A 27,952-nucleotide genomic window follows, 5' to 3' on the forward strand; every position below is an offset into this window, starting at 1 on the left:
ACCTATTTTATATTAATAATGACTTTTAATTTAATTTTATGTGAAGACGTGTAGTTGTAAAACATAAATTATGTGAGTTCAATGCTTATTATCTGCACAAAACTTTGATATATTTGTGTCTTTTTCTTACATTTCAGTGCTCTTTCAATTGGTTTATAATCACATACCTTACTTTTCGCACTCTTCTTCAATCGATGGACTGAACACTTGCATAAACCAAGAAAATGCCAACCTTATTCAATCCACCAATTTGGTTGATTGACTCATAGATTAATTCACAAAATCAAAATTTAAAGACAAATAATAAAGAAAAAGATCTAAAAACTAAATAAATTAAATCAAAATCCTTATTTGTTTAAATGAACCAATTTATTTTAAGCATAATCTTTCCTTAACTTGTGTGATGAGTAGAGTTGACTCACAAGTCTGGACCTATATTTACACTTATATGGATATTTTTAATAGGGGTGTTAATAAATATTTTTCCTTCAGTAAAATTTGCTTAAAGTTTTATTAAAATAAATAATTTATTAATAAAAACATGTCACCACAAGTAATTTAAAAAAAAAACTTTTAATATACTATAAACATATTTTTTTTCTTATTAATTGAAATGTATTTTTACTTTTAAAATAATATAGATATTTCTTTTTATTTAATAAGTCTCATCCATAATTTTATAATGATCTTAAATATGATTTTTATCTTTATATTTTTATGAAATTTTTATTTTAGATTTTTTTGTTGTTGTTTCAGCACCAATATGTAGACTCTTAAATGATAACATAACTAAATAAAATCTTGTTATGTGACATTTCTTTGTAGAGTCACAACAATGAGTAGGTCCAAAAGTATATACCAGTGAAAAATAAAGGACTAAAATAAAAATTTTATAAGTATAAAAAAATGTTTAAGTTTTCATTCATAATATTTAGTAAAATTTAATTAATGTGTTAAGAGCAATTATGATTTTTTATATTATTTTTCTTCACCTACTTTATATCATTTTTATTAAAGTATCAATTAGATGAATTAGATAAATTTCAAGTCATGAGAGATGAATATAAAAGTTATGTAATTGATTAAGTTAGTTGAATTTATGTATGAATAATTAGATAATTAATAGATAAATGAATTAAATTCGCACCCTTACTTTTTATCTTTTTTTTTTTTTTCATTATATCTACTTTTTATCTGCTTTTCTTTTTTTAAGGATGAAAACACTTGTGGGGTTGTTGAAGCAATATTTTCGTTTACCCTTTTTATTTGGATTCATGAAATTAAATAAAAGGAAAGAAAAAATAAGAAAAAAATACTGAATTTTTATTATCTGTTTGAGAGGAAAAAAATAAAGATTTTTTTTGCGACATAAAAAAAAATCCCCCCTCAACGGGGAAAAAGTGGAAGGGGGAGAGGTTTTTTTGGTTTAATTTATTTTAGAAAGAAAATCTATTTTTCATAACATAAAAAAATTATGTCAAAAAATAGGGAAAAGTATAAAATTTTTGGTTAAATTTAGTTTTAAATTAACATATTTTTTAACATAATTTATTTATTTATTTACTTTTTTTTAACTCATCTAAATAAGTTAATAGAGTTTTTTTAGTTAATATTTTTTTATTTTTGTTTATTTTTTCTCTTTCTATTTCACTCTCCATCAAAATAAGGTATTAGATAGAGACTTACATTCTGTATATAGCAAAATGTAATACTTAACCCATTCGGCAGTGCAATATGGGTGGCAGTTTTTAGCAGCCCAAGTAAAAAAAGGCTTAGATAAACCTAATTTTATTATAAAAATAATATAATATTTTTTGTGATTGTGTGATATCATATAAAATAAAAAATTTATATATAATAAATTTTTATTAAAAATTATTACATTAAATAGTATAACGTATTGAATTATATAATTTTAAATAGAAATTTACCATAAATAATTTCTTATGTAACATTAGAATGCTTAAAAATTTGATAAAATAATGAAGTGATAGCACAACCCAAAATAATGGATGATTATTAATTTTAGTCATTTTTGCTAATATAATTAAAAAAAAACATAACACGTGATAATACTTCATATCATTATTTAACTGCAAATAAAGATCAAAATAAATAATTATTATATCCACCTCTTTAAATCTATTTTAGTATAGTACTCCTTTTTTCTGGCCTGATTAAATTACTATCGCCTCTTTAATGGTACAATGATTTTTGTTTTATAATTGATAAATTTTTAATGTATATTTAATGGTGTATAGTAATAACTAATAAGTTATTTTTTAATTTATATGATAATATACGTGGTGCATTAAATTATGTAATATATTATAATTTTTAATAAAGATTAACATAATTATATTTTTATCATGTGATTTTAAGCATAAAATAAAAAAATATAATTAATTTTAAATTAGTTAATACAATTGCAATATATATCACAATATATCTCAAGGGTTTAAATAATTTTTTTAATTTTTATATTTGATATCAATATGCAAGTTAGTCATTGTATTAAAAACGTTTATAAAGTATTTAAATAAAATATTATTTTAAAAATGGTTATAGAATTATAATATCATGAGTGAAAATCTAGCGTATGTAATACAAATCTCATGTAGTTAGTTATGTTACTAAAGTGTCCTAATATTACTTGATGAAATATTCTAACATAAATTAACAAATTTTGACTTTGAGGATTCATTGGTGGCTTGCTAGCCTCCATCTCCATGTTTCTCATCTTAAAAAAAATTGTGTTGATCACCCTAATTTCTTACCATAATATTTCATCAATAAAACAATGAAAAACATTTATAGTTGTGGAATAATTAATAGTAAAGGAGGTTAAAAATAATTTTTTGCTGCAAAACTAAAGGAGAGCAAATGGAAAGTAGTGGTGGTGAAGATTTTTTTAAGTTAATATTTTTTAAACAATATATAAATTAATATATTAACAAAAACTTAATATATTTGTTATTATAAATAATATATAAATTTTTTTAATTTAAAATTAAAAAATATGTTTTCTCTTTTTTTTTCTCTTCAAAAATCTTCTCCAAACATATCATATGTAGATGGTAGACAAATGATAGCTTGTGGTAAATGTAAGTAATACTTTTCTTTATTCTGAGTTATTTTTTTTTCATAAAGATAAGTTTCAAATAGTTTTGAAGTAATGTATGTGATAGATTATTGATTAGGAAGAGAAAAGTATAAAAATAAAAAGAAAGATAATCAGTGATGATTCTGTTTGTTTAGTTGATTGGCTGATATTATGAAGAATATAATAATTCTAGTGAATTGTAATTTGTTTCAAAATTAAAAATAAAGGGCAACAAATTAGAGAGAAGAAAAACAATGAAAAATAATAGATGTTACTCACACTATTGGGTGATTAAATTATTTAAAAAACGATTTTTTGTATAAAATTATTTTATTATTATTTTTATAAATGGACTGACTCAAAATTTGATGTTAATTACAAGGAAAAAGTGTTTTAACCTATATTAAAAATATTAATTAATATCTTTAAAGTACTGCTTAAAAGTACAATACTACATTCTTTCTATGATTTAAAATGTTTTTAACATAATATTTAATAATAAATAATAAAAGAGAGGAGGCTTTATAAGGCAATGCGCTGTCCAGTGTTGAGACAGATTCAAAATTCAAAATTTGAAAAGTGAAACAGCGAGAATGGCGTCAGTGTCGGGAAACATGAAGGGTTTCTACAGGCAGAAGAAAACCGCCAATAAATCTTCCAAGAAATCTCCGATTAACGCCGCCACGTTGGGCTCCGACGCAGCCCAACCAGCGGCTCTCATCTCGCACGGCGGAAAACCCGACCTCGAAGGTACCTCTTCCGCTTCCTCCATTTGCTAGGGTTTCTTCATTTTCTTCTAATTTCAATTCTTTTGTAAACTGAAAGCATTTCCAATGCAGATGAATACAAAGAGAGCGAAGAGGTGTTGCGGCAATTCGACTTGAACATGGCTTATGGACCTTGCGTTGGAATGACAAGGCTAGAACGCTGGGAGCGTGCTCGAAAGCTCGGTTTGAACCCTCCGCAAGAAATCGAGAGGCTCTTAACGTCTGGTAAAGTTCAGACAGAGTCTTTGTGGGATGGGCGCATTTAAACGCTGTTTTGTATGAAAAATGAAAGCCTAATCCTTATTGTAGCTTCTGACTGGTTTTTTTAGCTTTTGCTTAGGAAAATCAGCTTCTGGCTGCGTTCCTTATGTTATGTGACTCAACTCAGTAACATGTTCTTGTTTTCTTGCTTCCGGTTGTTAATTCTTGTTGTTAAATAAATGTTTGCTTTGTTAACTAACTGTTCTCTGCTGTGATATGTGAAAGTTTGATTTTGTGTGGTAGTTATTTGAGGATTTGTTTTGTTATATTTGTGATATATAAACTGATGTGGCTTTTGTTGTTAAATTTATTAATGAAATCAGATTGAAATAATAATTTCTATAGAGTGGTGCCCCCTTTGTATATGCGGGTATCCAACATGTCTATCATGTATGCATGTATTAACTGCAACTCTGCATAACTACGCAGATTCTTTCATCTATTGTTCCAATGTTGCGGTCAAGTTTGATGCTACTATTTTATTCTGTTTTATTCATCCCTCAACGAGTTGATTGTTTTAATTTAATACTTCCAAATTTATTTTGATAGTTTTATTTATCCTTCAACAAGCATATCCTCTCTTTTCTTGGGGGGATAAAATTTCGGCCGTGTGAAAAACATGTGGAAGTTAGGCTTCTATGATTTTAGGAAAGTCTTACTTAATTTCTTTTGTTTGTTCAAAAAATTTACAACAAAGAGAGAAAAGTATGTGATAAGGTGGTTGATGTGATGAAGAAAGATACAAAGAAGTGGTATTGTAAAAAATTGTTGTATGAATAATATAACTTATTTCTTTTACATGGAGGAGATCTCAAAGGTAATATAAGCAAGAATCACTAACCAGGCTAAGTTAGACGCAGTTTGAGGCAATGCTGTTGGCAATAACTGCATATCAAGAAGTATCAGAGCATATTTTATATAGATATTTTTTGCCTAACATGATTAGATTCGCTTCTACATACTTCCAAATTAACTATCTCGTATAAAGATCCAAAAGGCAAAATCTACCAGAACAAATAAACAGGAAAATAGGCATCATGCCTAGAGAAAAGAGCAGCTCCATTTAGCATTTTACTTGCTCCTTAGCTATCTCTAATCCACTTCGCATTTTGCATTTTTTATTATTCTCCATTCTCATGACAATGACTGCAAAGCGCAATTTTTTTCATTTGCCTGGATAGCCTTACTGTGAGAAGTTAAGGCTCGGCCTTCTGTTTTTCTTGTAAACGCATTTCACTTGTACGACTGAATTAAGAAAACTGTTGGCAACATACTCTTTTCACTTAAGTCAATTCTATTTTTAGTGTAATTACATGAGATTCATCTAATACTATAGATGGGATTAATTTTTTATATACGGTATTTAAAAATTATATATACTAAAATATGGTGTTTTTTTTTTTGAAAAATTACAAAAATATAGTTTAAAATTGTTAATGATAATTTTTGGTATAAGCACAAAAGTTCAGAGATAAAAAATTAAAAAAGTAGTGAAGTCTCAAAAATTGTCGAATGGTGATTTTTATTAAAAATATTAAAATAATAAAAAAAACTAAGAGTCACTAAAGATTATTTTTAAAATAATAATAAAATATTTAAAAAGTACCAAAAATAGTCTTAAATTGCTATTGGCAATTTTTGAAAAAAGGTGGTCAAAAGTTGTCAATATTAATTTATGAAAAAAAACTATATATCAATAATTTTGCCAAAATTCTCATATTTTGATAAATTTGAAAAAACAAAAAAACAAAAAAGCCACATGAATGAAATGTTTACATTATACTTTTTTTTAACACATTTGAAATAGAGATAAATGTAATTGATTCTTATAAATTTAATATATTTTGCAATAAATTTTTATAAAATTTTTGTTAAAATTTAGTTATTAAAATATTAATAAATTAGAATTTATTTTTTGTCATCAACTTTAAAATACTGAATTAAGTTATAAATATTTAAAATGTGTTTATGACTTGTTTATAAACATTAATTTTAATTACTAAAATATTTAAAAAATTAAATAATATGATATATCACATAAAAGTATTGAGTTAATTTTTGGTTAGTCAATAATTAACATAGGAGAATTGGTAAAAACTAAATTATAACAAAATTCTATAAAGACTTTATTGTAAAATAAACATAGGGATGAATTATTTATTAAGCCTTTTAAATATGTTATTTGGTATTTGATGAGTATTATGCATGTTTTACTAAAACTTTTGAGCAATCTTTCTTATTGAGATTGAAATGAAATTTGCTTAATAATAAAAGAATATTAAAAAAAAAACATTTTCTGCATAGCTTAGTAGCACCAGTAGAACCGTACAAATTTTTTTGCCTGTAAGCTTTCTTATTTTTGGTCCCGTCCGTAGCTTGACAGGAAATCTTCGATTGCCGCCAACCAAATACATTGTCCAGTGAACCCCATTTGATAAAATTAATGTAGAGTCATGTGCATTAAAATTGTGACTATTATTATAAAGGCTTGAAAATTGCAATTTGAGATCTCATGGCTTTTGAGACAATGGATTTTAAAACTTTTGAATAAATAAAAAACGTGAAAGCTATATGACGGATGAAGAGTTCTATTGGCAGTGTTGGAATGATGATAAAAAACAGAGTTCGCCCAAAATGTTGCTTTTACATACTGGTTTTTGTTTCACATATATGAAGTAGAGTTGGAAGATTCAACTTAAGAAATTGTTTTAGAGCAACCTCTTACGCTTCTGACAAATAACCTCAACATCGAGTGAAATTAGCAACATTGTCCTCTTTACCTTCTTCGTAGTATTTCAAAACTCATTATCAAATTTTAAGAGCATGTTTGTTTTTTTATTTTTAAACATAAAAGTTATTACAAATTTATATTATATTATATTTTAAAATTTTAAAACTGTTTTTAAAATAAAAAACAAACTTGCTCTTAAAATTTGTTGATAAACAACTCACATATGGAGAGAAAATGTAAAAAGAGAACCAAAGTGTCATTGAGCAATCCAAGTCGCATGCATGTTGGCGTATCTTCATCCGATCTACTTCCATTATAATTAGATGAAAACTTCAGAAAATTTGAATTAAAAATTTAATTTATCAACATTAAAAAAGGAAAATATATTTAATTAATTAAAACCTTGCAATAAATGTGACAAATAATTTAGATTTAAAATTCAAATTTATCAACTTTAAGAAAATAAAAAAATATTTAATTGATTGATGTGCAATAATAAATATGAAAAATATAAATAATTGATACGTTATTTTTTACTATTGGTAGCAAATCATGTTTAAGCTCTAAGATTTTAGATAAATATTCATATAAAAATAATATTAAAAATTAATAAAAAAATTTCATATATTTTAATAATTTATTCTTCTTAAAGTTTAGATAAGTTAAATTAGAGAGTTTTGAAATAAATAGAGAAACATAAATTAATTTTAACTTATAAAAAAATTATTTTATTTTACAACAATTTTTTGTATTTATTAATAATTTTTAAATTTTTTTTAAAAAAAATTCCAAAATATGTTTTAGTAGATATTTAGTCAAAATTATAATATTTAATAATAACAATACATTTAATTTATTAAATTTTATAATTTTTAATAAAAAATTGTGATATATAACTTTTTATTTTATGAAATATTAAGACAGTTAATTTTTTAATTATATTATTAAATTTAAAATTTAATATAATTAAAGTTTCTTATTTTATACCCTTCAAATATATATTATATTAATGTTGATGTATATGTTCAAATTATATATTTCTTAATCATTATTATTTTTGAAAAAAATATAATTTTTTCCATAAAAATCTAATCTATCTGTATCTTGCAACATTTCGGATTCATTGTTGTCATACAATAATATGAAATAGGAAAGTATATATATATAATATAAAAATTTATTTAAATTTTTTAGTTATAAAATTTTTCATATAGATGATAAAAAATTGTATATTTAAAATGATACAATAAACATAAATTTATACATAAATAATTTTTTCTCTAAATCACATATTTTTTATTAAAGATAATTTTTTTAAAAATTAAATAGAATGTTATAGACAGTAAAGTTTACTGTTTAGCACAGATAAATAAGTGCTTTTATTTAAATTAAATATATAATTTTAAAAATATTATGATGCATATTTTAAATTATTATATTATTATTTTAAAATATGTAATTTAGATTCATTTACATATACAATTTAATAATATTCAATAATTTAATATTGATTTCATTAAAATTAATTATATTAAGTTTTGTAACAGAGGCTAAAAAAATTGTTTTATATTACATGCTTTAAATATTTTCAATAAATGCTAATTTTGTATAACAATCTTTTCCTCAACAATTATTTTAAATTTCCCGTTACCAAAATAAAACAATAATAATAATAAAAGCTATAGAAATAAACTACTTAAAAAAACTGTCCATTTATGCATCAGAACGACAACCATTTCCGTATATAAAAGAAGGAAGATAGTGTCCAGAATCAAACAGAGAAAGCGAGAGAGATGGTGAAAATTTCGGTTGGTGGATACGATGACGGAGAAGGACCCAGCAACCGAAGCCAGAAGCGACGCAGGGAAGAGGAAGAAGGAGAAGAAGAAGAAGAGCAGCATCCACAACAAAGCTTTGAAATTGTGGACCCTCCAATTGGAACCCAAGAAAACGAAGAACATGCTCCAACTGATGCTGGATCAAATGGGTCTGCAACCAATGACAGGGACAGGTCCATTCCCCTCTTCGTTTCTGACCCTGATGTCTTTGATTGCTGCATTTGCTATGAACCCTTGGGTGCTCCTGTTTTCCAGGTCAATTTCCCTCTTTGCCCCTTTTTTGTTTTTTTTTTCTCTAAATCTGGGTGTATTTATATGTGAATTTTGCATTTCTTTTATGATGATTGTCTGTGGATTTTGTTTTGTGCACTGATTCTAGATGGTGTGAGGGTGCTGTGAAAGGATTGTTGTTAGAATCTTGGGAAATTCAATTGGGATTTTCACAGCTTAAGGGATGAGGGATGAAGTGCTGTTTCTAGTTGTCGTGTGTCTTATAAGTTTGAAATTTGGGAGGAAAAAAAGGTTTTAAGCTGTTTATTTTAGAACTGAAGTCCTGCGTCCTGTGTTTGAGTAGTGATTAAGGTTGGTTACTCAAATGTGAGTTATTGAGCTTGAGACAAAGGTCCTGCCCTTTGGTGGTGAGTTATGTTGGTTACACAAGTGTGAGTCTGTTGTGTTGGTGAAGAGGTCTCATTGAAAAGGAATGGACAAAGTGCGGGTACATGTTATTCTGTAATCATTTCATAACCACTTTAATTCCTTGAAAATATTTCATTTTGTTGATGTAACACTTAAAAAGTATCCAACAGAAGGATGGGAATTGCACAGAAATTCATAGCATTCTAGGCTTTTTAACCACTATTTTGTTCCTTTTGTTGTATGTTTATTTTATTCACTGTCTGGTTACTTCAACTTGCAAGCCTTTCAAAGGTGCTTTTTGTGATTATTTTGTTAGTTTTCCCATGTAATGAAAAATCTAACTTGATAACTTTCTTTGTGGTTAAATGAAAATTCAGTGTGAGAATGGACATATTGCTTGCTCTAATTGCTGTGCCAGACTCAGGAACAAGTGTCCCATGTGCTTAATGCCCATTGGGTATAATCGTTGCCGAGCTATTGAGAAGGTGCTGGATGCTATTAAAATGTCATGCCTGAATGCACAATATGGCTGTAACGAGATGTTTAGTTACAGCAGGAAAAGTAACCATGAGAAGGAATGCAAATATCTACCATGTTTATGCCCGCATACAGGTTGCGATTATGTTGCTTCATCCAAGGAGTTATCCCTCCACTTCAGCCATAGACATGTAGGCTCTGGAACGCAGTTTATATATGATAGATTTTTCACTCTCTTCTTAAATACTGATCAAAAAACGGTTGTTCTTCAAGAGAAAAATGATGCTAATCTGTTTGTTGTTCACAATAATCATGAGCTTCTGGGGAATATAGTCTACATTAGTTGCATTGGCCCCAAGTCGATGGCAGGGTTTCATTACGATGTCTTGGCTAGGTCTCAGGGAAGCACTTTAATATTGCAATCTTTCACCAAGATCATTCAAGGCCAAATAGCTGATGCTCCTACAAAAAGGTTCCTTTTGATTCCATCTGGTTTTTTCCCTTCTGTACAACTCAAACTGGATATTCGCATCAAGTCACAGCATTAAACCTTGGCTGGAGATTGAACTGGAGGCTGTATCTTGTTTGATTTATGTATGTATTCTCTTTGTTTAGCGCTTATCAGATCAGATAGTTTATTCTATGTGTGACTTGTCAAGAAAGTTGCAGTAGTGGAGTAGGAAACCAAAGAATACTTTATGGATGCGTGGGATTATGGTTTCAAAATTATCCTGTAAATATGAAGTATGCTTAAAATCTATTATTACATTTGAATTTTGTTACTGCCTCTTTAAATGCACAAATTTGTTGACAGTTAGCTTCTTTAGAGTTGGGTGCTTTTCTTTTTTCCTATATATATCCTATTAAAATACAACAATTATTGCTGTTAAAGTTTTTGTTCGATCAGATTCAGAAGAGCATCTCGTTGTGTTACAGTTGTAACGAAATGTACATTTTCTGTCTGGTTCAATCTCTTATGCTGAATATCACCACCCCGGCCCTCTTGCATATCAGGCAATTTGCTTTTAATAGCGAGCAGAAAATGTCTTTTGCTGTGCAGTTTTTTCCCACCATCTTCAATCCCTTAGTGACGTCTACATCCTAACGCTCGATTGCCAACTTGATGCGGTCACTTTAGCACATTACGCGTTTAAATTTACGATTGAATTCACCTTTATTTCAATGTATTTGCGTTTAAAGAGTCACATTTCTGTTAATATTTAGCCTATCTTGGCTTCTGTATATATGATACATTTCTTACATAAATTATTTGCAAGTTTGGTTTATCTATTCAATTCTTCTGAATACCAGTTTGAAATACATATTTCTATTAAGATACCCCTCTTTTTTTAAATAAGGACGTAAAGTACTACAAATATTAACAAAAATCTTAATGAAGAACAAAGTGGGACTGTGGACCTCGATTTAACATCCAGTCCAACTGACCAACAAATACAATTCACACTAAGAATCCACTTCTTTATTCACGCAATCTATGAAGAAAAATGAACCTATAGTAAGCACACAATTTCGAAAAAGGGTACAAACAAAATAAAATGAAACGAGGTTGATTGACAAACGTGCATCCCCAAACCATCCAATAAAGTAGGAAGAAAAAACTACCTTACGCTGATAATATGTAGACATACAAAAATACTATTGCAATGACAAAGATAGGGTGTAGTCGATAGGATATCAAAACCAAAAGAAAAACAACAAAGGTAACCCATCCCCAATATATTGATGATTCTGACTCCTCATCTCTATCGTGGAAACGAGCCACACTTGATGCTGGAACCACGAGGCGTCCACCTTGGGCCATGAGGGTCAACACAAGAGGCAAAAACAAGAGCAACATCTTTAAGTTGGTCGTGGCCATCTGCATGGCAGTGTACTTGTAATTCAAATTCAAATATGATGAAAGCCACAACAAGAACACTACTATGCCAACTATGGCCAGTAGTGAAAGAGGAGGAGCAGATAACAAAGTGTTTCCTGTCCACGTTTTCTTCCATTCTGCATCCCTTCTTTCGTTCAACACCGAACTCATTTTCTCAACTTTTCAATTTTTCGTTTCTTAGATTAGTATTGAAAAAAGAAGTGGTATATCTATATATACGATAAAGGTTTGTGTTTAATTTCATCTATGTTATGAGTTATCTTTGGCATACTTTCCAAGGAATAAAGGTTTTTATTAAATTAATGTTATGGATAAACTTTAGGTATATAATATTACAAGTGTTTTTTATATATACGACTTTTTAATTAAAATTAAAATTTTATTTCAATAATTTACATAAATATAAAAGTTAACATTAAAAATAAATGTTTGGAATTTAGCCCCTCCGGTTTGAAGGAGAATGAATCAGCAGAGTAGAATGGTGATTGTTTCATGCATGCAATCGCAAAGCTTCTTATGAAAGGTTTGGGTGTGACGTGTCAAATTCTAATGCTGACACATAAGAGCTTGCATACTGAGATATATATCCGTTGTCGTTTGTTTCGAAATTTTGAGAAGTAGTATTTTTAAGTGGTTGATGAGTTCTGGCATATGGAGATGGAGATAGTTTAGTTTGAATCTCTTTCTATCTTTGATTATGACAGGAGCAAAATGTTATACCCTGAGCGTGCATTTGTAGTGCTTTATAGATAATTTTGTGTATGTACTATGGAAGTTCGTACTATTCTGAATTTAGATTTTTGCGATTAGTGTCCTATTTCTAACCCCTCTCCTTTTCTTTTCTAGTCAAAATGCATGAAAGTGAGTAAAGCATATTGTACTCACATGTCCCTAGTTGATGCATGAAGCTAGACGACTTTTAAAGATTGACTTATTTAACATCTTTAATGCTTTAATTTAAATTATCTATAATCTTTTAATTTTAGTAAATTACTTTTTTATTTTAAAAATTAAGTTAGTTATGTCATTGTTTATTTAAAACTTTCAAGTTTTATTTTGAAACTTTACTTTTCTTTTTATATACAAAATTAATTAATAAAAATATTAAAATTTATCCAAAATAAAAAGGCCAGAACACATTTCTTAAACAAAAATCAATGTTAACAAAGGTATATAAAAGGCTGAAACTAGGGATGATAATGGATAAAGTATTCGATAGCATCCACAAAATTTATCTAGAATGAATAAGGTATTTATCTGCTATATGAGTACGGATATAAGTAAAAACTCACAAATTTCAATGGAGATGCCACATATATATACTTTAACTTTGTTATATAATTATGCATTAAATTTTTGTATTATTATATTACTTATATGAAATTATATAAGATTAATATAAATAATATATTTAATAATAAAGTAAACCAAAAAAATTATTTTGGTTTATATTTTTAATAGAAAAATTTATTTACTATTTTATATCATTTAATTATTACATAGTTGATATGAGATTGACTTTTTTTAAAATATTATTTATATATGACACAATTTTTTTTCACACAAATATTTTTTTAATAAAATCATATTAATATTTAAATAATAAAATGAATGATAAATAATAAATATATTGTAAATATTTTATAAATTTTATAATCACCTACTATTACCGTAAACTTATTATTTATTGATAATATTTAAATTTTATTTTTTATATTTTAATTTAAAATAATATTTTTCGATGCAACATATGTATTACAAGTACAACTATAATTTATTAAATCTAAATAATATTATTCTTACTATTTATTTACGTTCAATTTTAAAAAAAAAATATAAAATACTAAAAATTATTATTTAACTGAGTATAAATATTTTTTAAAATATAAGTATGGAATTGGTACTATAGTACCCTACTCATTGTCGTTCCTAGATGCTCAAACATGACTTTTTCAATATTTTCAAGTTTTTATCTTTCGTTTGCTTTTCTTCCAATTATTATGTTGCTGTTTTAAAGTATTTAGGCGTGCATAGAAATAACAATGGATAGGATTTAAACAAAGTATTATAATATGTCTCTATACCCATAGTTAAAAGTATGCCTAGATTCATACCTCTAAAAAATACCTATACCCTTATTCATTGGAAACCTATATACTCATAATTCTCTCTGCTTTTTTATTAACTTAGATACGGTCTCTTAGCATAACAACCTCGTAAAAAATTAATGTTATTACAATACTAAAGTTAACAATAAAAATCTAATAAAAATAAACATTGATTAAAAGCAAAATATGTAACTCAGTAGCAAAATCAATGCTTGGTCCTTTAACTCTATAAATATTTTTTAATTTAGTTTTTTTATTTTTTTATTTTCATTTAGTTCGTTAATCTTTTTTGTATTGCTCTTTTAATTAATTTTTTTTATTTAAACTACATATATCTTTCATTAAAATAATTATTTTAGAGCTAGATTGGACCATGAAGTAATGTTTCAACTTATTAGCGTCAATTACCTAAGTTATTTTTTATCAACTCAAAATAATTTAATCAATTACTATTTTTATATTTTTTTTACATAATTACTATGTTTTAATTATTATTATTATTATTATATTTTTCATTTTCTTTTTTATTTGATTGATATAGTTAAACATAGTTAATAAACTTTATTTAATTAACTTGTAAAAAAATACCAAATAATACAAAAATATAAAAAATATATAACTTGACTCATTTGGTAGGAAGGGCACAGCTGTGTGGCTGGACGAGTTATATGCAGATTGCTAATTATTTAATATGTGAATTGGGGGCCCAGACATAATAGCTGGGTGCCTCTTTTCTTCTACTATTTCTCTCTTGTAAGTTTCCACCAAGTTTCCAAATTTACTTCTTTGGTCTCTTAAGTAATGATATGAATTTCCCTGTCAAAGTTGAAGTGGAAAAATGAGTCTTTTATTTAGTTAATTATATACTAAGATCCCACAAACATTATTAACACTAAACTTCTTTCCAATACTAAGAAGATAAGAAACAAATAATAAATTTAAAAAATAAAAAGTATCACCTAACTACAACTGAAGTCAATAATATGGGCAATCGTTATTTGCCATTTTTTTAGAAAACAGACGTCCGTTTATTCAAAGAATCACTTTTTATTCAAATATAAAAACATTATTTTAATTAAATTAAGAGAACTTGTACATCCATACATATTTATGTAATATTTTCTGCAATCGACTATAGATTAACTTATTATTGGTACAGTCTAAAGTGGATACTTTATTAGTTTGGTTCTTTTTCTTTCTTCTGAAATCAATAGTCAACATTCCAGGGTCGTGTCGACTACTTTAACGTGCTTGACTTGTTCAGCATAGCTGATTTAACTCATCTATACTTCACACTCTCATCTAATATAAAGCAAACCCCTGAAGCCTCTCATATGCACCATACCACCAACAAAAATGATGCCCCTAAGCTCCTTTCTTCTCATTGTTGTAATTGCTCTTTTATTTACATTTGCATCTTCTGCAGTTGATAGTCATGAAAACTTCGTTCAATGTCTTTACAGTTATTCCCACAATTCCAGTTCAATCTCTAAGGTTGTGTACACTCGAACCAACTCCTCTTACGCATCTGTACTGCAGTTTTCCCTTCAAAACCTCAGATTCTCATCCAAAAAATCACCAAAACCACTTGTCATAGTTACACCTCTGGAAGTTTCCCATATTCAAGCCACCATAATCTGTTCCCATCATCATGGCTTGCAGATTCGAATTCGAAGTGGTGGCCATGACTTTGAGGGTCTCTCCTATGTTGCTGAAGTTCCATTTGTAATTATTGATCTCATAAACTTTAGAGAAATTGAAATAGATGTAAACAAAAAGACTGCATGGGTTCAATCAGGGGCAACTGTTGGTGAACTTTACTATAGGATCAGTGAGAAAAGTAAAACCCTTGCCTTTCCAGCAGGTGTCTGCCCCACTATAGGAGTTGGAGGGCACTTTGGTGGCGGTGGCTATGGATTCTTGACGCGTAAATATGGCCTCGCTGCTGATAATATGATTGATGCTCACTTAATTGATGCGAAAGGTAAGCTTCTTGACAGAGAAGCCATGGGTGAGGATTTGTTCTGGGCCATTAGAGGAGGTGGAGATGCAAGCTTTGGAGTGATCTTGGCATGGAAGATAAAATTAGTTCCAGTTCCATCAAATGTGACAGTATTCAGAGCCCCCAGGACATTGGAACAGAACGCAACCAAGCTTATTCAGAAGTGGCAACTTGTGGGAAATAAAATTGACGAGAATTTGGGCATAAATATCATGTTGACCAGGGTAAATTCAAGTAAGAAAGGGGAGCCAACAATACTAGCCCTGTTCCAATCCTTGTTTCTTGGAGGAGTAGATCAGCTCATTCCCTTAATGCAAAAGAACTTTCCAGAACTGGGTTTGAAGAGAGAAGACTGTACTGAGATGAGCTGGGTAGAATCAGTCCTTTATCTTTGGGGGCTTCCAATTGGTCAACTTGAAGTTTTGCTGAACAGAACTCAAACTACAACAGATTCTTTCAAAGCAAAATCTGATTTTGTGAGAAACCCCATTCCTGAGAGTGGCTTAGAAGGGTTATGGCCAATATTATATGAAGATGGGGGCGAAGGAGCATTGATGGTACTCTTTCCTTTTGGGGGTATAATGGATAAGATTTCAGAATCCGAAATTCCATTCCCCCACAGATCTGGAAACTTGTACGTAATTCAGTACGCTGTACATTGGCAACAAGAAGGAGAAGAGATAGCACAAAGGCACATCGGTTGGGTTAGAAGACTTTACAGCTATATGGAAACTTTCGTTTCAAAGTCCCCTAGAGCTGCATATGCCAATTATAGAGACCTTGACATTGGGGTAAATAACATTGGCTACACAAGCTATAAGCAGGCTAGCATCTGGGGTTTCAAGTATTTCAAGAACAACTTCAATAGATTGGCACATGTGAAGACTAAGTTCGACCCTCTTAACTTCTTCAGGAATGAACAGAGCATACCTTCTCTTCTGCCTGAAAGACCCAAATAGAGAGAACCCACAGCTGCAAAGGTCATAATAAAATATGCTGCTTTCTTGTTTATGTGTATCTCAGGTGGCATTCAGTAGTCCATAGTTATCATACGTCGGAAGCCATTTGGCTGCCTATTAAGTTGACCTATTAATAAACTTTTTTTTTATTTTTTTTTAAATTTCAGTGTTTCTAAAATTCAAATTTTGGTGTGTTTCTCTCTCTTTTTTTTAAAAAGGTTAACTTTTTTGTCCTCATCATTATCACGAGTCTATTAGTGATAACGTGTCACAAAACCTAAATTTTAGAAGAAATAAAACCAAAATTTAACAAACATCTTTGAGGCATTTTCTATTCATCCCATGGGGGATTGTGATGAGATAAAACAATGTATGATTCATACCAGGGACATAGAGGCTCTAAAGGTGAATCGCTTTATGCAATATAGAAAATCAAGTAATTTTGATGGTGCTAATCCACAAATAGGAACCGCAGAACTTATTTTTCACTCTGCAGTTTCACTGTGCAGATAGTCTTTGACACAATACTTATAAAACAGTCATAAAGATATCTTATCATACAGGTTAACGTAATTTATTAACATAAGCAAAAACTTTACCATTACGTTGCTAGGTATATGTTTCAGTGAGTGAAATTGAATTTTAAATTTTTCAATGAGTTTTTTATAGTTTGTTTTCAATGAAATCAATTAATGTTACAAATAGAGTGAAAACATAAAAATAGAAAAAAAAAAGAGAATTATTGAGAAATATTAAAATAAAACAATAAAAATTAAAGAAAATAATTGGATTAAAAGTAAATTATAATTAACTAACATACAACTTTCAATTAGAATAAAATAATGTTAATCTCTTTCTGTCGAATTTAACGTGTGTAAAATTGTTGACAATTTTTGAGATATTACAAGTGTTTGAGTGTAAAGTCGTAACTCTCTGTATTATGGTTTAAAATCTTATTCATAGAAAAAATATAACATAACTACTTAAAAACACATTTTTGTAACCGTTATCGCATATCATCTATAATCTTTGTCACCTATTTTTCAATCATTGAGCAAGAGTCGTGGGAATTGTACCCAAGAAATGGTTTCTTGACAAATCAAGAAAGCCAAGTGATGTTAACATTCCAAAATTTGGAATAATTTCTCCACGTACTCAAACTATTCCTTGACAAATTCAATGACACCAATCCTACCAAGTTTCTCATTTCTTCTGGAATAACTCCTGACAACTTATTGCTGGAAAGATCAATGCTCTTCAAAAGGAGTCTATTATTCTTGAACAGTTGTTCTGTACCTTTCCACACCAACAACGCGAACAAATCGTACATAGGACCCATAATGGTAAATGTGGCCTAAAAACTATAGGATAATAATTAATCCGTGTGGTTGAGAAATCCTTTTGAGACATCGCGGTAAAATTTTTTATGCATTTGAAAATTTGTCCTGACAGATTGTTAAGTGTGAGATCTAACAACTGAATGCTTGTTAAGTAACAAAGATTCTGAGGAAGACTTCCAAAGAAATGATTCCTTCCTAAGCTTAACATTTGCAATTGTTGCAAAAATCCTATACAATAAGGTATTGGCCCTGATAATCTATTTTCTCCGAGATCCAGCATAACTAGCTTTATGCAATTTTTCAAAGAGAAAGGCAACTTCCCAGTTAAGCTATTGTTCCTCAGTATTAATACTTGAAGTTCAAGTAGTGAGCCTAAAAAGAATGGCACTTCCTCTGATAAGACGTTGTCACTTAAATGTAGAAATATTATTTCTGTGAAATGACTCCAACAATCAGGGAGCTGCTCTGATGATTGATTCTCTGAGAGATCTAATATGTTCAATCTATTAATCGCAGTGTTAGAGCATAAAAACACACGAGACTTTGAAAATTTGTTCTAGGACAAATGTAGTGTTGCTGCACTTCGTAAGTGTGGTGGGATTGAACCTTCAAATTGGTTCGAAGTCATAATCACATCACAATATTTCAAGATGTTTTTTATTTTGCAACCATTTAAGAAAATTAGGTCCTAACCTACAAGACCTTGAACTTATATAAACCAATTGAGAATGTGGGACCCAATTGTCACTAAATATCAAAGCCAATTAATTGTAACTTAAGTCTAAATAATGTAACATGGACATGTTGGCAAAATGGGAGTCATTGATCACACCTTCCAAATTGTTGGATTGCATATCCAAAAACTTCAATTGAGTTGGGAAATGAATATTTTCAGGTAACTTCCCATTTAACAAAAGTGTGTTAATGTAGTATTCTAAAATTCTTTTACGGTTACTATACCTAAATAATTGTACCAATTAAAAAAATATATAACAAGTTATAAGAAATATATATAATTTATTATTAAATAAAATTATCACTTTAACATGCATTAAAGTATTATTGGTTAAAAATCTTTCCGGTATGGCATCTTAAAATTTTTTTAAGAGTACCACAATATTAGACAAGTCCAAGGTATTTCTAAGAGTACCACAATCTTGCAGTGAGTATTTGGCACACCAAATGGACAAATTATATATTATCATTGAAAGATCATCGCTCAAGTTAAATTTTGTCAAGTCTAGCGAGCGTAAGGTACATATGTTTCCAAATGATTTTGGAATTCCCCCTTCCAAAGAGTTCGATGCAATTCTCAAAGACTCCAATTTGGGTGACCATCTACCACCGTCTAGCAACTTCCCACTTAACCAAAAAGGTCTAATAATTTTAGAGATGGGAATATAGAAAGGTCATGTAATGCGCCATTAATTTGGTTGCCAATTGGACTCAATTCTCTTAGTGATTATCTAACACAACCAGACAAATTACTAATTACTGAGATATCTTCTTTCAAATTGATATGATCAAGGTGTAACGAGTGTAAGGTACATATATCCCCAAAGGATTTCAGAATTTCACCATGTAGTTTATTCCAGGACAAATCAAGATGTCAAAATCATATGAATTGGGACCTTCAAAGAGATTATTGATCAGATCAAGGAGGGTTAAACCGGAGGTGGCATTAAACACCCATTGGAATATTATGTACGATGCGAAGGAATTGTAAGCGAATTAGAAAAATTCAATATTGAAGGGAACAAAGAAAGGAGATAATGATTTGAAAGATCAGATCCAGCTAGCTTCAGTTCTTGAAGTTTTTAATGCATAGCAATTGTTTGTAGCCAGCCTTGATAATTATTGAGATTATGCAACCAATTCAAGATGGGATAAGAGAGTGAGATATTGGACAGCCACTCACCTGCATGTCCAACATGATTCTTGTCATGAATTTTGAGTCCTCGAATGTTTCCAAGATAAAGTTGCTGCAAATTTGAAAGTCTTCCAAGTTGATAAGAAATTATTCCAACAAGACCATTCCAACTGAGATCAAGCTGCAAACGAGAGATATTTCCAAGCTGATGAGGGATTGTTCCCTCCAGATAGTTCATTGAAAGATCAAGATATTACAAGTAATCGTTAATCTTTTACCTTTTTTTATTTGAGAAGGCGACATTAATGTTATTATTTCATGCCATTTCTTTCCTTGCCAAAATCTAAAATCCAGAAATGCAATGCAATTCAACTTAATGCTATTCTTTAATCTCATCCGTCTAGCGCATGTTAAGACTTTTTCTCCCCTTAAGTTTCTTTGCATTTGCTCCTTTGTATTTGGAACTGTATAAACTAGATTCAGACCTTAAATTATGTTAATTAATATAATATATTTTATGAATAATAGAACTGAAAAGACCAACAACTTGAATTAAATGACATTTTTGTTAGCTGAGGTAGTGAAAAAGAACCATACGGAATCAATAATATACTCTCAAAATTGACAGAAAACCTCAATCTCAATGAACCGTCAACAATACAAACTGGTAACTTCTACCTAGATGCTGATGAAACAACAGATCCATAATGAAAAGAAAAATGGTGTAATTAAGGATGATCAAACATCTAATCAGCATTACTCATTATTCATGAGGATACTAAAAAAAATCCTTCATTTCATTTATTCCCAAATCACACATTTTACTAACAAAATCAAGCTTTCATACACATACGAATGGACAAAATAGTCTCAACTGAAGCAAAGAAAACAGATAGAAGGGTAAGCATCATTTAAACATTGATAGAGTATTACATTATCTATGTATTATTGATTCTAGAAGATTACATCTAAATCTACGAATGGATTATCCACAAGTTATTCAGTATTTGCGAATTATCATTATCAGAAATAGATTTTTTTTTTAAAATAACTTATAAAACAATTTCAGTTATTGTTCAACTGTTTTGAAAATAACAAGTTATTATTCTCACTTATGAACGTAATTTCTTTTCATTTTTACCTATTAACAAATTACTATTTTTTAAAAATGCTGATTAATGTTAAATTAAAAGGAATTTTTAATGAGCACTAAATGACAAGATTTTTTTCGTAGGGTCAAAATAGCAAGATCCTTTTTTAAAAAGTACTTACTCTCAATTATTCAAGAGATGGGAGTAGGTTGTTTTTATTTTTTGCCAAGACTGTTTTAATTAGTTATTAATAGATATTCTCACTTTCCCACGTTAATATTATTAATATATCACAGAAGAAATGTACTTAAAAAAGTTAAACATAAAAAAATAACCTTTATATTTTTATTTTCATATTTTTATATTTATCTTTCATTTTTATTATATTATTTAATTATAATTTATTTTCTTATTTCACCCATTTAAAAATAAAAATTTGATATGTCGAACAACAATTTAAAAAAAAACATCAGAGTAGCTGAGGAATATATTAATGAGTTTCTAGTATACCTCGCTAATATTATTAAATTAAATAAATAAATAAAAATAAATTATTTTACAATATTATTTATAACTATATTAAAAATAAAAATAATTTTGTAATTACTAGTAATAAATATTCTATTACACTAAATAAAATAAATTAAAAATACTTTTTAAATTTTAAAAATAAAATAAAAATAAATATTTATTATGAAACATTAATTTTTAAAAATATTTTCATTTAATATAACTCTTAAAAGTACTCTTATCTAAGAACTATATTCAATTAATGTACAGAGAGATCAATAAGGAAATTCCAACTAATTAATCACACACATTTGGTCTCAGTCAACAACAAATCATAGAACAAATTTCATCGTCCTTGAGGTAATCTGCTGTCGTACGATGGTCCAAGTAATATGTATATAATTCTTTTTATAAATTATTATAATATATATATATATATATATAAATAAATAAATAAAAGGAAATGATATTCTTACATTAGTATAAATCTAATAATTCTTACACCTAATTTGAGTCTTTTATTTAACTTAAATTTAACGGCCAGTAAAATAATAAATTATAACCTGTTAGATTTAAGTTAAATGAAAGATTTAGAGTAAATGTAAGAGTTTTTAGACTTATACTAATATAAGAAAATTTTGTTTTATATATAAAATAATTTTTTATATTTAATTTAAAATTTTTATTTAACTTATATCTAACATGACTGTATTATTATATTTAGAAAAAGTAATATATAGTTATAAATTAATAATTGAATAAATTCAATTCACAATTAATATTTTTTCTGATTTAGGTCCATAAAAAATGGATACATTTTTAGGCTTGATCTAGATGATTGGAGGTATAACCCACGGTGTAAAGCATGTCAAAATAGATATTGCTTAGAACGTCTATTTAAGTTGGAATTTGAAATTCCCAAGTAATAACTAGGAAAGCTGTCTTCATGCTGAATGCTACGTATGCATCTTGTCATTCATAATGTCAAACCGACTCTTACGTCCATAGGAACGAAAGATTATTTTGCTTGCAATAATTTGCATTCTGACCATCGACTTTTCCAATATCCTATAAAGAAAATGTCAATCGCTTCAAGAATGACAACGGATTTTTTATTTTTATTAGTTAATTAACATTAATAATAAAGATATTTTCAAGATTTAAAATTGAAAAAAATGGACAAATATATGTTGACATTTAATTTTGACACAAAATTTTTATTAGCTTTCGCTTGTAATTTATAACCAGACTTTATGCCATTCTGTTAATTCGGTGAGCTTCCATAGAGAAAAAGATGATGCCTAGCAGTGACTACTGGAATTTTGCTATTTTGCTGCGAATTCTAGCAGTGGGGAAAGTACCAAAAAAAGTGAAAAAATGTTTATATTTTACGATTGTTTTGGATCTTATAAAATAAAATAAACCCACATGTAATATTATGTCACAGGCATCTTCATATTTATTTTTCTCTAGTAGAATTGCAACCCAGGTGTGGTGTTGTCTCACACTTTTATTTCAACTCAAATAAGAACGAACTAAATGGGAAGGAATGAACTTTGGTATTCCTGTGCTCGTTTGGTTGCATTGTAATTCCTTTCTCCAAATGTGTCTATTTACAAAAATCCCCAAATAATGCTATTTTAAACCCCCATTTGAGTGTTTATATCATATACCCTGTGCAACTGAAATATATATAGTTTTTTAAGGGTATTTTGTATAGACATCTAAACCAGGTATTAAAATAACAATACTGAAAAATATCCTCTAATTGTCTTAAAATATACGTAGATAAGGGAAATTTTGGATTTATTTTATTTTTAATTATTAAAAATTTTAATTTTTGAATTTATTTAAGTTAAGTAGTGTCATTATAGACGATAAAATTTTCCCTTCAATCGGAACTCAAAATCACATATTAAACTGGAACAATTATTTACTAGTTGCTCTGCGTACCCGGTATTTATTAAAAAATAATTATTATCACACAAAAATTTAAAATAAAAAATGATTTTATATAATGAAATAATAATATAATAAAAAATTTACATTTTTAAGTCATTTTTTTAAAAAAATTAATACAAAAAATAAGAAAAGTTGTACACTTTTTAATTAATTTTAATATTTGTTCCTTTTAAAATATCGGTTCTATTTCTTTTTCTTTATCATTTCAATCCTTCAAATAAAGCATTACTCATGTTTGAGTTTTGTTGTCTGCCCTGCTTTAGACTGTAGAGCTCTTAAGGAAAAAATCAAGAAGAACCTTAGCATTGTTGGTTGTTATTTAGTCTATATGATCGAGTTCAAAGAAATATTGTAGTTTTCAACAACTAGATTTAGGCAAAGTAATGAATCTTACTATAGTTAGTTGTTGGTCTTATCTATTTTCAAACATTGAGATATTTTTTATAGATTTCAATATATCTTTAATTATTGTAAATATAATTAAATTTTAATTTTTTAGTCATTTTAATTATTGTAATTTTAAATTTTTTAATGTAATTCTTATTATCATTTAATAATAATGACATATTTAAGCACATTATATCAGTGATCAATTTTCTTAGCATGTGATATATTTAGATGTATATTACGTTATAAATAAGTATCAATAAATATTATTTAAAAAATTAAATTTTATAAAAATTAAAATTAATAAAAAGTAAATAATAAAATTAAATGTAATCATATTTAAAATTTAAAATGTATTTTAATTTCTTTTATTTTTAAATATTGTATTAATTCTCTGCAGAAGATGAAGTCTTAATGTAACACTTTATTGTAAAGATAGGGTTATTGATAAAAATTTATCATCATTGATAAGAAAAGAAAAAAGAAAAAGAAAAACACGCTTGAAGAATATTTTTGACCTTATCCCAAATGTAATTCGATTTTTCTATATTTTTGACTCATACGTTTTATGATTTTGTTTTTCTTGGTCGTAATATCTATTTGGACGTGTATTTGGTGATGTAGACAATTTGGCAAAAGTATTTTTTAGAAAGGTTTTGAAAATTAGAAAATGAAATGGTCAAAGCATTAATTCACAGCCTAATAATTCAAATATAATTAAACCCTGAAAAGGAATGCAATATATGATTTCATATGGAATCCAAAATTAAAGTATGTTTAGGAGTTGATAATTTTTTTTAAAAAAAAAAAGGAAGGGGAAGGTAAATGTTTTATTTTTAAATTAAACAAAAGTATATATTATTTATAAAAAATAAAAAAGATTAGCATATTATATAAACTTAGATTAATCTATTACTTAAAAAAATAAATTTACATTTATTTATTTGAAATGATATTTTATCGTTATTTAAAGAAGACAACAAATAATGACACTACTTTTTTCTCAGAAACAATATTTATATGTTTTTATTATACTATTCTTTATTCAATTTTAAAATAATAAAATAAATAATCCTTCTGAAAATTCAATAGTAATGTTATCTTTTCAAGCAATTCAAAACTAATTATATCAAACAAAGTCAAATTAAAAACTTTTAAATTATTTACACCTCATCCCTCCTCTCCCTCCCTAAATATATGCAAGGGAGTAATATAACTTTTAAAACTCTTATAAAGTAAGTTTAATTCGTTGAATTATATAAAAATGAATTTGTTTGACACAAGAGGGTATTATATTTTAAGGTTAAACTCATAGCATGCGTTCAAAATGAATTGATGATATAAAATTATCTTAAATTTAGACTGCATAATTAATTATGATGATAAAATTATTCATTTGTCAATTTGTAAAATTCATTTGCTTATTTAACTTTCGAAAGGATATTCACTAAATCAGGAAGTCCAGATTTCATGGTACAGCCGCGTGCATGAAATGCAATTTGTGTCATTATACGTTCGAACTTCTTTTAGGTTGAAGTTTCTCTATATTCGAATTGTTGGAATAATCTCAATAGTTTACGTGCTTGAAATGTCTCCTCTCATGGCAAGATAAAGCATGCGTTGACAAATCTAAATCTAATGTCCACACTTACGAAACTTAAATGACAAATTGAACTCCTGAGTACTATAAATAAGAGATTTCTCATTTCTCAAATCGCAACCTCTCATTTTCACAAACACCATCAACCAAAAATGATCCCTCTAAGCTCATATTTTACCGTTTTTGCCATTGCTCTTTTATTTTCATTCCCATTTTCTTCAGCTGATAATCATGAAAAGTTCGTTCAATGTCTTAACAATTATTCCCACAATACCACAATCTCAAACGTTGTTTACACCCAAACCAACTCCTCGTACTCCTCTATACTAGATTTCTCCATTCAAAACCTTAGATTCGCAACCAACACAACTTCAAAATCCCTTGTCATCGTGACACCACGAGAAGTTTCCCATATTCAAGCTACCATAATATGTTCCCAACGCCATGGCATGCAGATTCGAACTCGGAGTGGAGGCCATGATTACGAGGGTCTCTCGTACGTTTCCGAGGTTCCCTTTGTGATCCTTGACCTCCTAAACCTTCGAGAAATCGAAGTGGACGTGGAAAACAGCACTGCATGGGTTCAATCTGGTGCAACTATTGGTGAACTTTACTATAGGATTAGCGAGAAAAGCCAAACACTAGGGTTCCCTGCAGGTGTGTGCCCCACCGTGGGAATTGGTGGCCATTTCAGTGGTGGTGGCTACGGATTCTTGATGCGCAGGTATGGTCTTGCTGCTGATAACGTGATTGATGCTCACATGGTTGATGTTAATGGTAGGGTTCTTGATAGAGAATCCATGGGTGAGGATCTGTTTTGGGCCATTAGAGGAGGAGGAGGTGCAAGCTTTGGAGTCATATTGGCTTGGAAGATAAAACTAGTGGCAGTTCCATCAACTGTGACAGTGTTCAATGTTCCAAGAACATTGGAACAGAATGCAACCATGCTTATTCAAAAGTGGCAACTTGTGGCAAATAAACTTGATCAAGGCCTGACCATTAGGATCAACATGGAAAGTGTAAATTCAAGTCAAAATGGAGAGCAAACAATACGAGCCTCGTTTGAGTCCATGTTTCTTGGAGGTGTAGATCAACTCATACCCTTGATGCAAAATAGCTTCCCAGAGTTGGGTTTGGTGAGAGAAGATTGTACTGAGATGAGTTGGATAGGGTCAGTTCTATACATGGCTGGATTCACAAATGGTCAACCACCAGAAGTTTTGTTGAACAGAACTCAAAGGGGTGGTGTGAGTTTTTTCAAATCAAAATCTGATTATGTGAGAGATCCAATTCCTGAAGATGGGTTAGAAGGGTTATGGCCAATGCTTTATGAAGAAGGGATTGAAACTGCAGTGGTTCAATTCACTCCTTATGGAGGGAGAATGGATGAGATTTCGGACTCTGAAATTCCATTCCCACACAGATCTGGAAACATATTCCACATTCAGCACCAGGTTTATTGGCAAGAGGAAGGGAATGAGGCAGCAGAAAGGCACATCAACTGGATGAGAAGACTCTACAGTTATATGGAACCTTATGTTTCAAAGTCTCCTAGAGCTGCATATTTGAATTATAGAGACCTTGACATAGGTGTAAATAACAATGGCTACACAAGCTATAGCCAAGCCAGCATTTGGGGTCTTAAGTATTTCAACAACAACTTCAACAGATTGGCAAGGGTGAAGACCAAGGTTGATCCTCTCAACTTCTTCAGAAACGAACAGAGCATACCTTCTCTCATATCAAAGGGACGCAAATAGAATTCCTTGGCCCAGCAAATGTCATTATAAATTAAAATAAGCTGTTTTCTTTAGTTTAATTTGCTTTTATGTGTACCATTCATTGATGCTTAATTAGTTGTTGTGTTTATATGTATAAAAATAATTTGCAGTTTTATATATGTAAGTTGTCACACAAATAAATCTTATAAATTTTTAATTCATTCCAGTTCTAATATTTAGTATCATGGTACTTTTGTGTCACCATCCATAAAATTTTATTTATAGTCAAAAGAATTATCTAATCTAGATTAATTTAGCTAATCTTGAAATTATGGGGTTTTACGGATAAATTATGTGACTCAATTTTTAAAATGATGCGACACGTGAAAATTTAAATTTATATACACCAAATTTATGGATGTATAAAGTCTTATTATCAACAACTAGGTAAATTGGGATTTATTAAATATAAAAAATATTAGTTGATAGAAAATTATAAATGTGAGATACTTATATAAAAAAATATATATAAATATTTTTACAAATATAAAAGTATGATATTATATACGTGTGTCCAAGTGTATGTGTGCGAGAGACAATGGGTATATGTAACATATAAAATGGTAAAATGGGAAGTCCAATTAATTTGTTGGGAATATAAGGAGAGTGCAACAGGGATTTCAATT

General features: G+C 28.6%; 5 protein-coding genes and 1 pseudogene across 5 annotated transcripts; 4 read left to right on the forward strand and 2 right to left on the reverse strand.

Moving 5' to 3' along the window:
* The first annotated feature begins 3,677 nt into the window (after nucleotides 1–3,677).
* Nucleotides 3,678–4,418, forward strand: LOC113859222. Its single transcript, XM_027492035.1, has 2 exons — nucleotides 3,678–3,853; nucleotides 3,943–4,418. Exons 1-2 carry the CDS (start codon nucleotides 3,697–3,699, stop codon nucleotides 4,134–4,136), a joined length of 351 nt encoding a protein of 116 aa, XP_027347836.1. The 5' UTR covers nucleotides 3,678–3,696; the 3' UTR covers nucleotides 4,137–4,418.
* Nucleotides 4,419–8,569: 4,151 nt separating this feature from the next.
* On the forward strand, nucleotides 8,570–10,639 carry LOC113858413 (E3 ubiquitin-protein ligase SINA-like 10). Its single transcript, XM_027491071.1, has 2 exons — nucleotides 8,570–8,955; nucleotides 9,717–10,639. Exons 1-2 carry the CDS (start codon nucleotides 8,656–8,658, stop codon nucleotides 10,362–10,364), a joined length of 948 nt encoding a protein of 315 aa, XP_027346872.1. The 5' UTR covers nucleotides 8,570–8,655; the 3' UTR covers nucleotides 10,365–10,639.
* Nucleotides 10,640–11,440: 801 nt separating this feature from the next.
* On the reverse strand, nucleotides 11,441–11,866 carry LOC113859969. Its single transcript, XM_027492615.1, has one exon. The coding sequence runs from the start codon at nucleotides 11,864–11,866 to the stop codon at nucleotides 11,441–11,443; it is 426 nt and encodes a 141-aa protein (XP_027348416.1).
* A 3,314-nt stretch (nucleotides 11,867–15,180) lies between these two features.
* Nucleotides 15,181–16,854, forward strand: LOC113858618 (tetrahydrocannabinolic acid synthase-like). Its single transcript, XM_027491330.1, has one exon. It carries the CDS (start codon nucleotides 15,181–15,183, stop codon nucleotides 16,783–16,785), a length of 1,605 nt encoding a protein of 534 aa, XP_027347131.1. The 3' UTR covers nucleotides 16,786–16,854.
* A 978-nt stretch (nucleotides 16,855–17,832) lies between these two features.
* LOC113859970 lies at nucleotides 17,833–20,701 on the reverse strand (annotated as a pseudogene).
* Nucleotides 20,702–25,697: 4,996 nt separating this feature from the next.
* Nucleotides 25,698–27,450, forward strand: LOC113859170 (cannabidiolic acid synthase-like 2). Its single transcript, XM_027491986.1, has one exon. It carries the CDS (start codon nucleotides 25,698–25,700, stop codon nucleotides 27,303–27,305), a length of 1,608 nt encoding a protein of 535 aa, XP_027347787.1. The 3' UTR covers nucleotides 27,306–27,450.
* The last annotated feature ends 502 nt before the right edge of the window (nucleotides 27,451–27,952 follow it).

This window comes from Abrus precatorius, unplaced genomic scaffold (assembly GCF_003935025.1).
Source record: "Abrus precatorius isolate BTA unplaced genomic scaffold, Abrus_2018 Scaffold2, whole genome shotgun sequence".
Taxonomy (NCBI): domain Eukaryota; kingdom Viridiplantae; phylum Streptophyta; class Magnoliopsida; order Fabales; family Fabaceae; genus Abrus; species Abrus precatorius.

Bases quoted from the DNA above. Each gene is read 5' to 3' on its own strand.
- LOC113859170 (XM_027491986.1), top strand. From the start codon at position 25,698: ATGATCCCTCTAAGCTCATATTTTACCGTTTTTGCCATTGCTCTTTTA.
- LOC113859969 (XM_027492615.1), bottom strand. From the start codon at position 11,866: ATGAGTTCGGTGTTGAACGAAAGAAGGGATGCAGAATGGAAGAAAACG.
- LOC113858618 (XM_027491330.1), top strand. From the start codon at position 15,181: ATGATGCCCCTAAGCTCCTTTCTTCTCATTGTTGTAATTGCTCTTTTA.
- LOC113859222 (XM_027492035.1), top strand. From the start codon at position 3,697: ATGGCGTCAGTGTCGGGAAACATGAAGGGTTTCTACAGGCAGAAGAAA. The intron at 3,854-3,942 runs GTACCTCTTCCG...TTTCCAATGCAG, and splicing joins CGGAAAACCCGACCTCGAAG to ATGAATACAAAGAGAGCGAA.
- LOC113858413 (XM_027491071.1), top strand. From the start codon at position 8,656: ATGGTGAAAATTTCGGTTGGTGGATACGATGACGGAGAAGGACCCAGC. The intron at 8,956-9,716 runs GTCAATTTCCCT...ATGAAAATTCAG, and splicing joins TGGGTGCTCCTGTTTTCCAG to TGTGAGAATGGACATATTGC.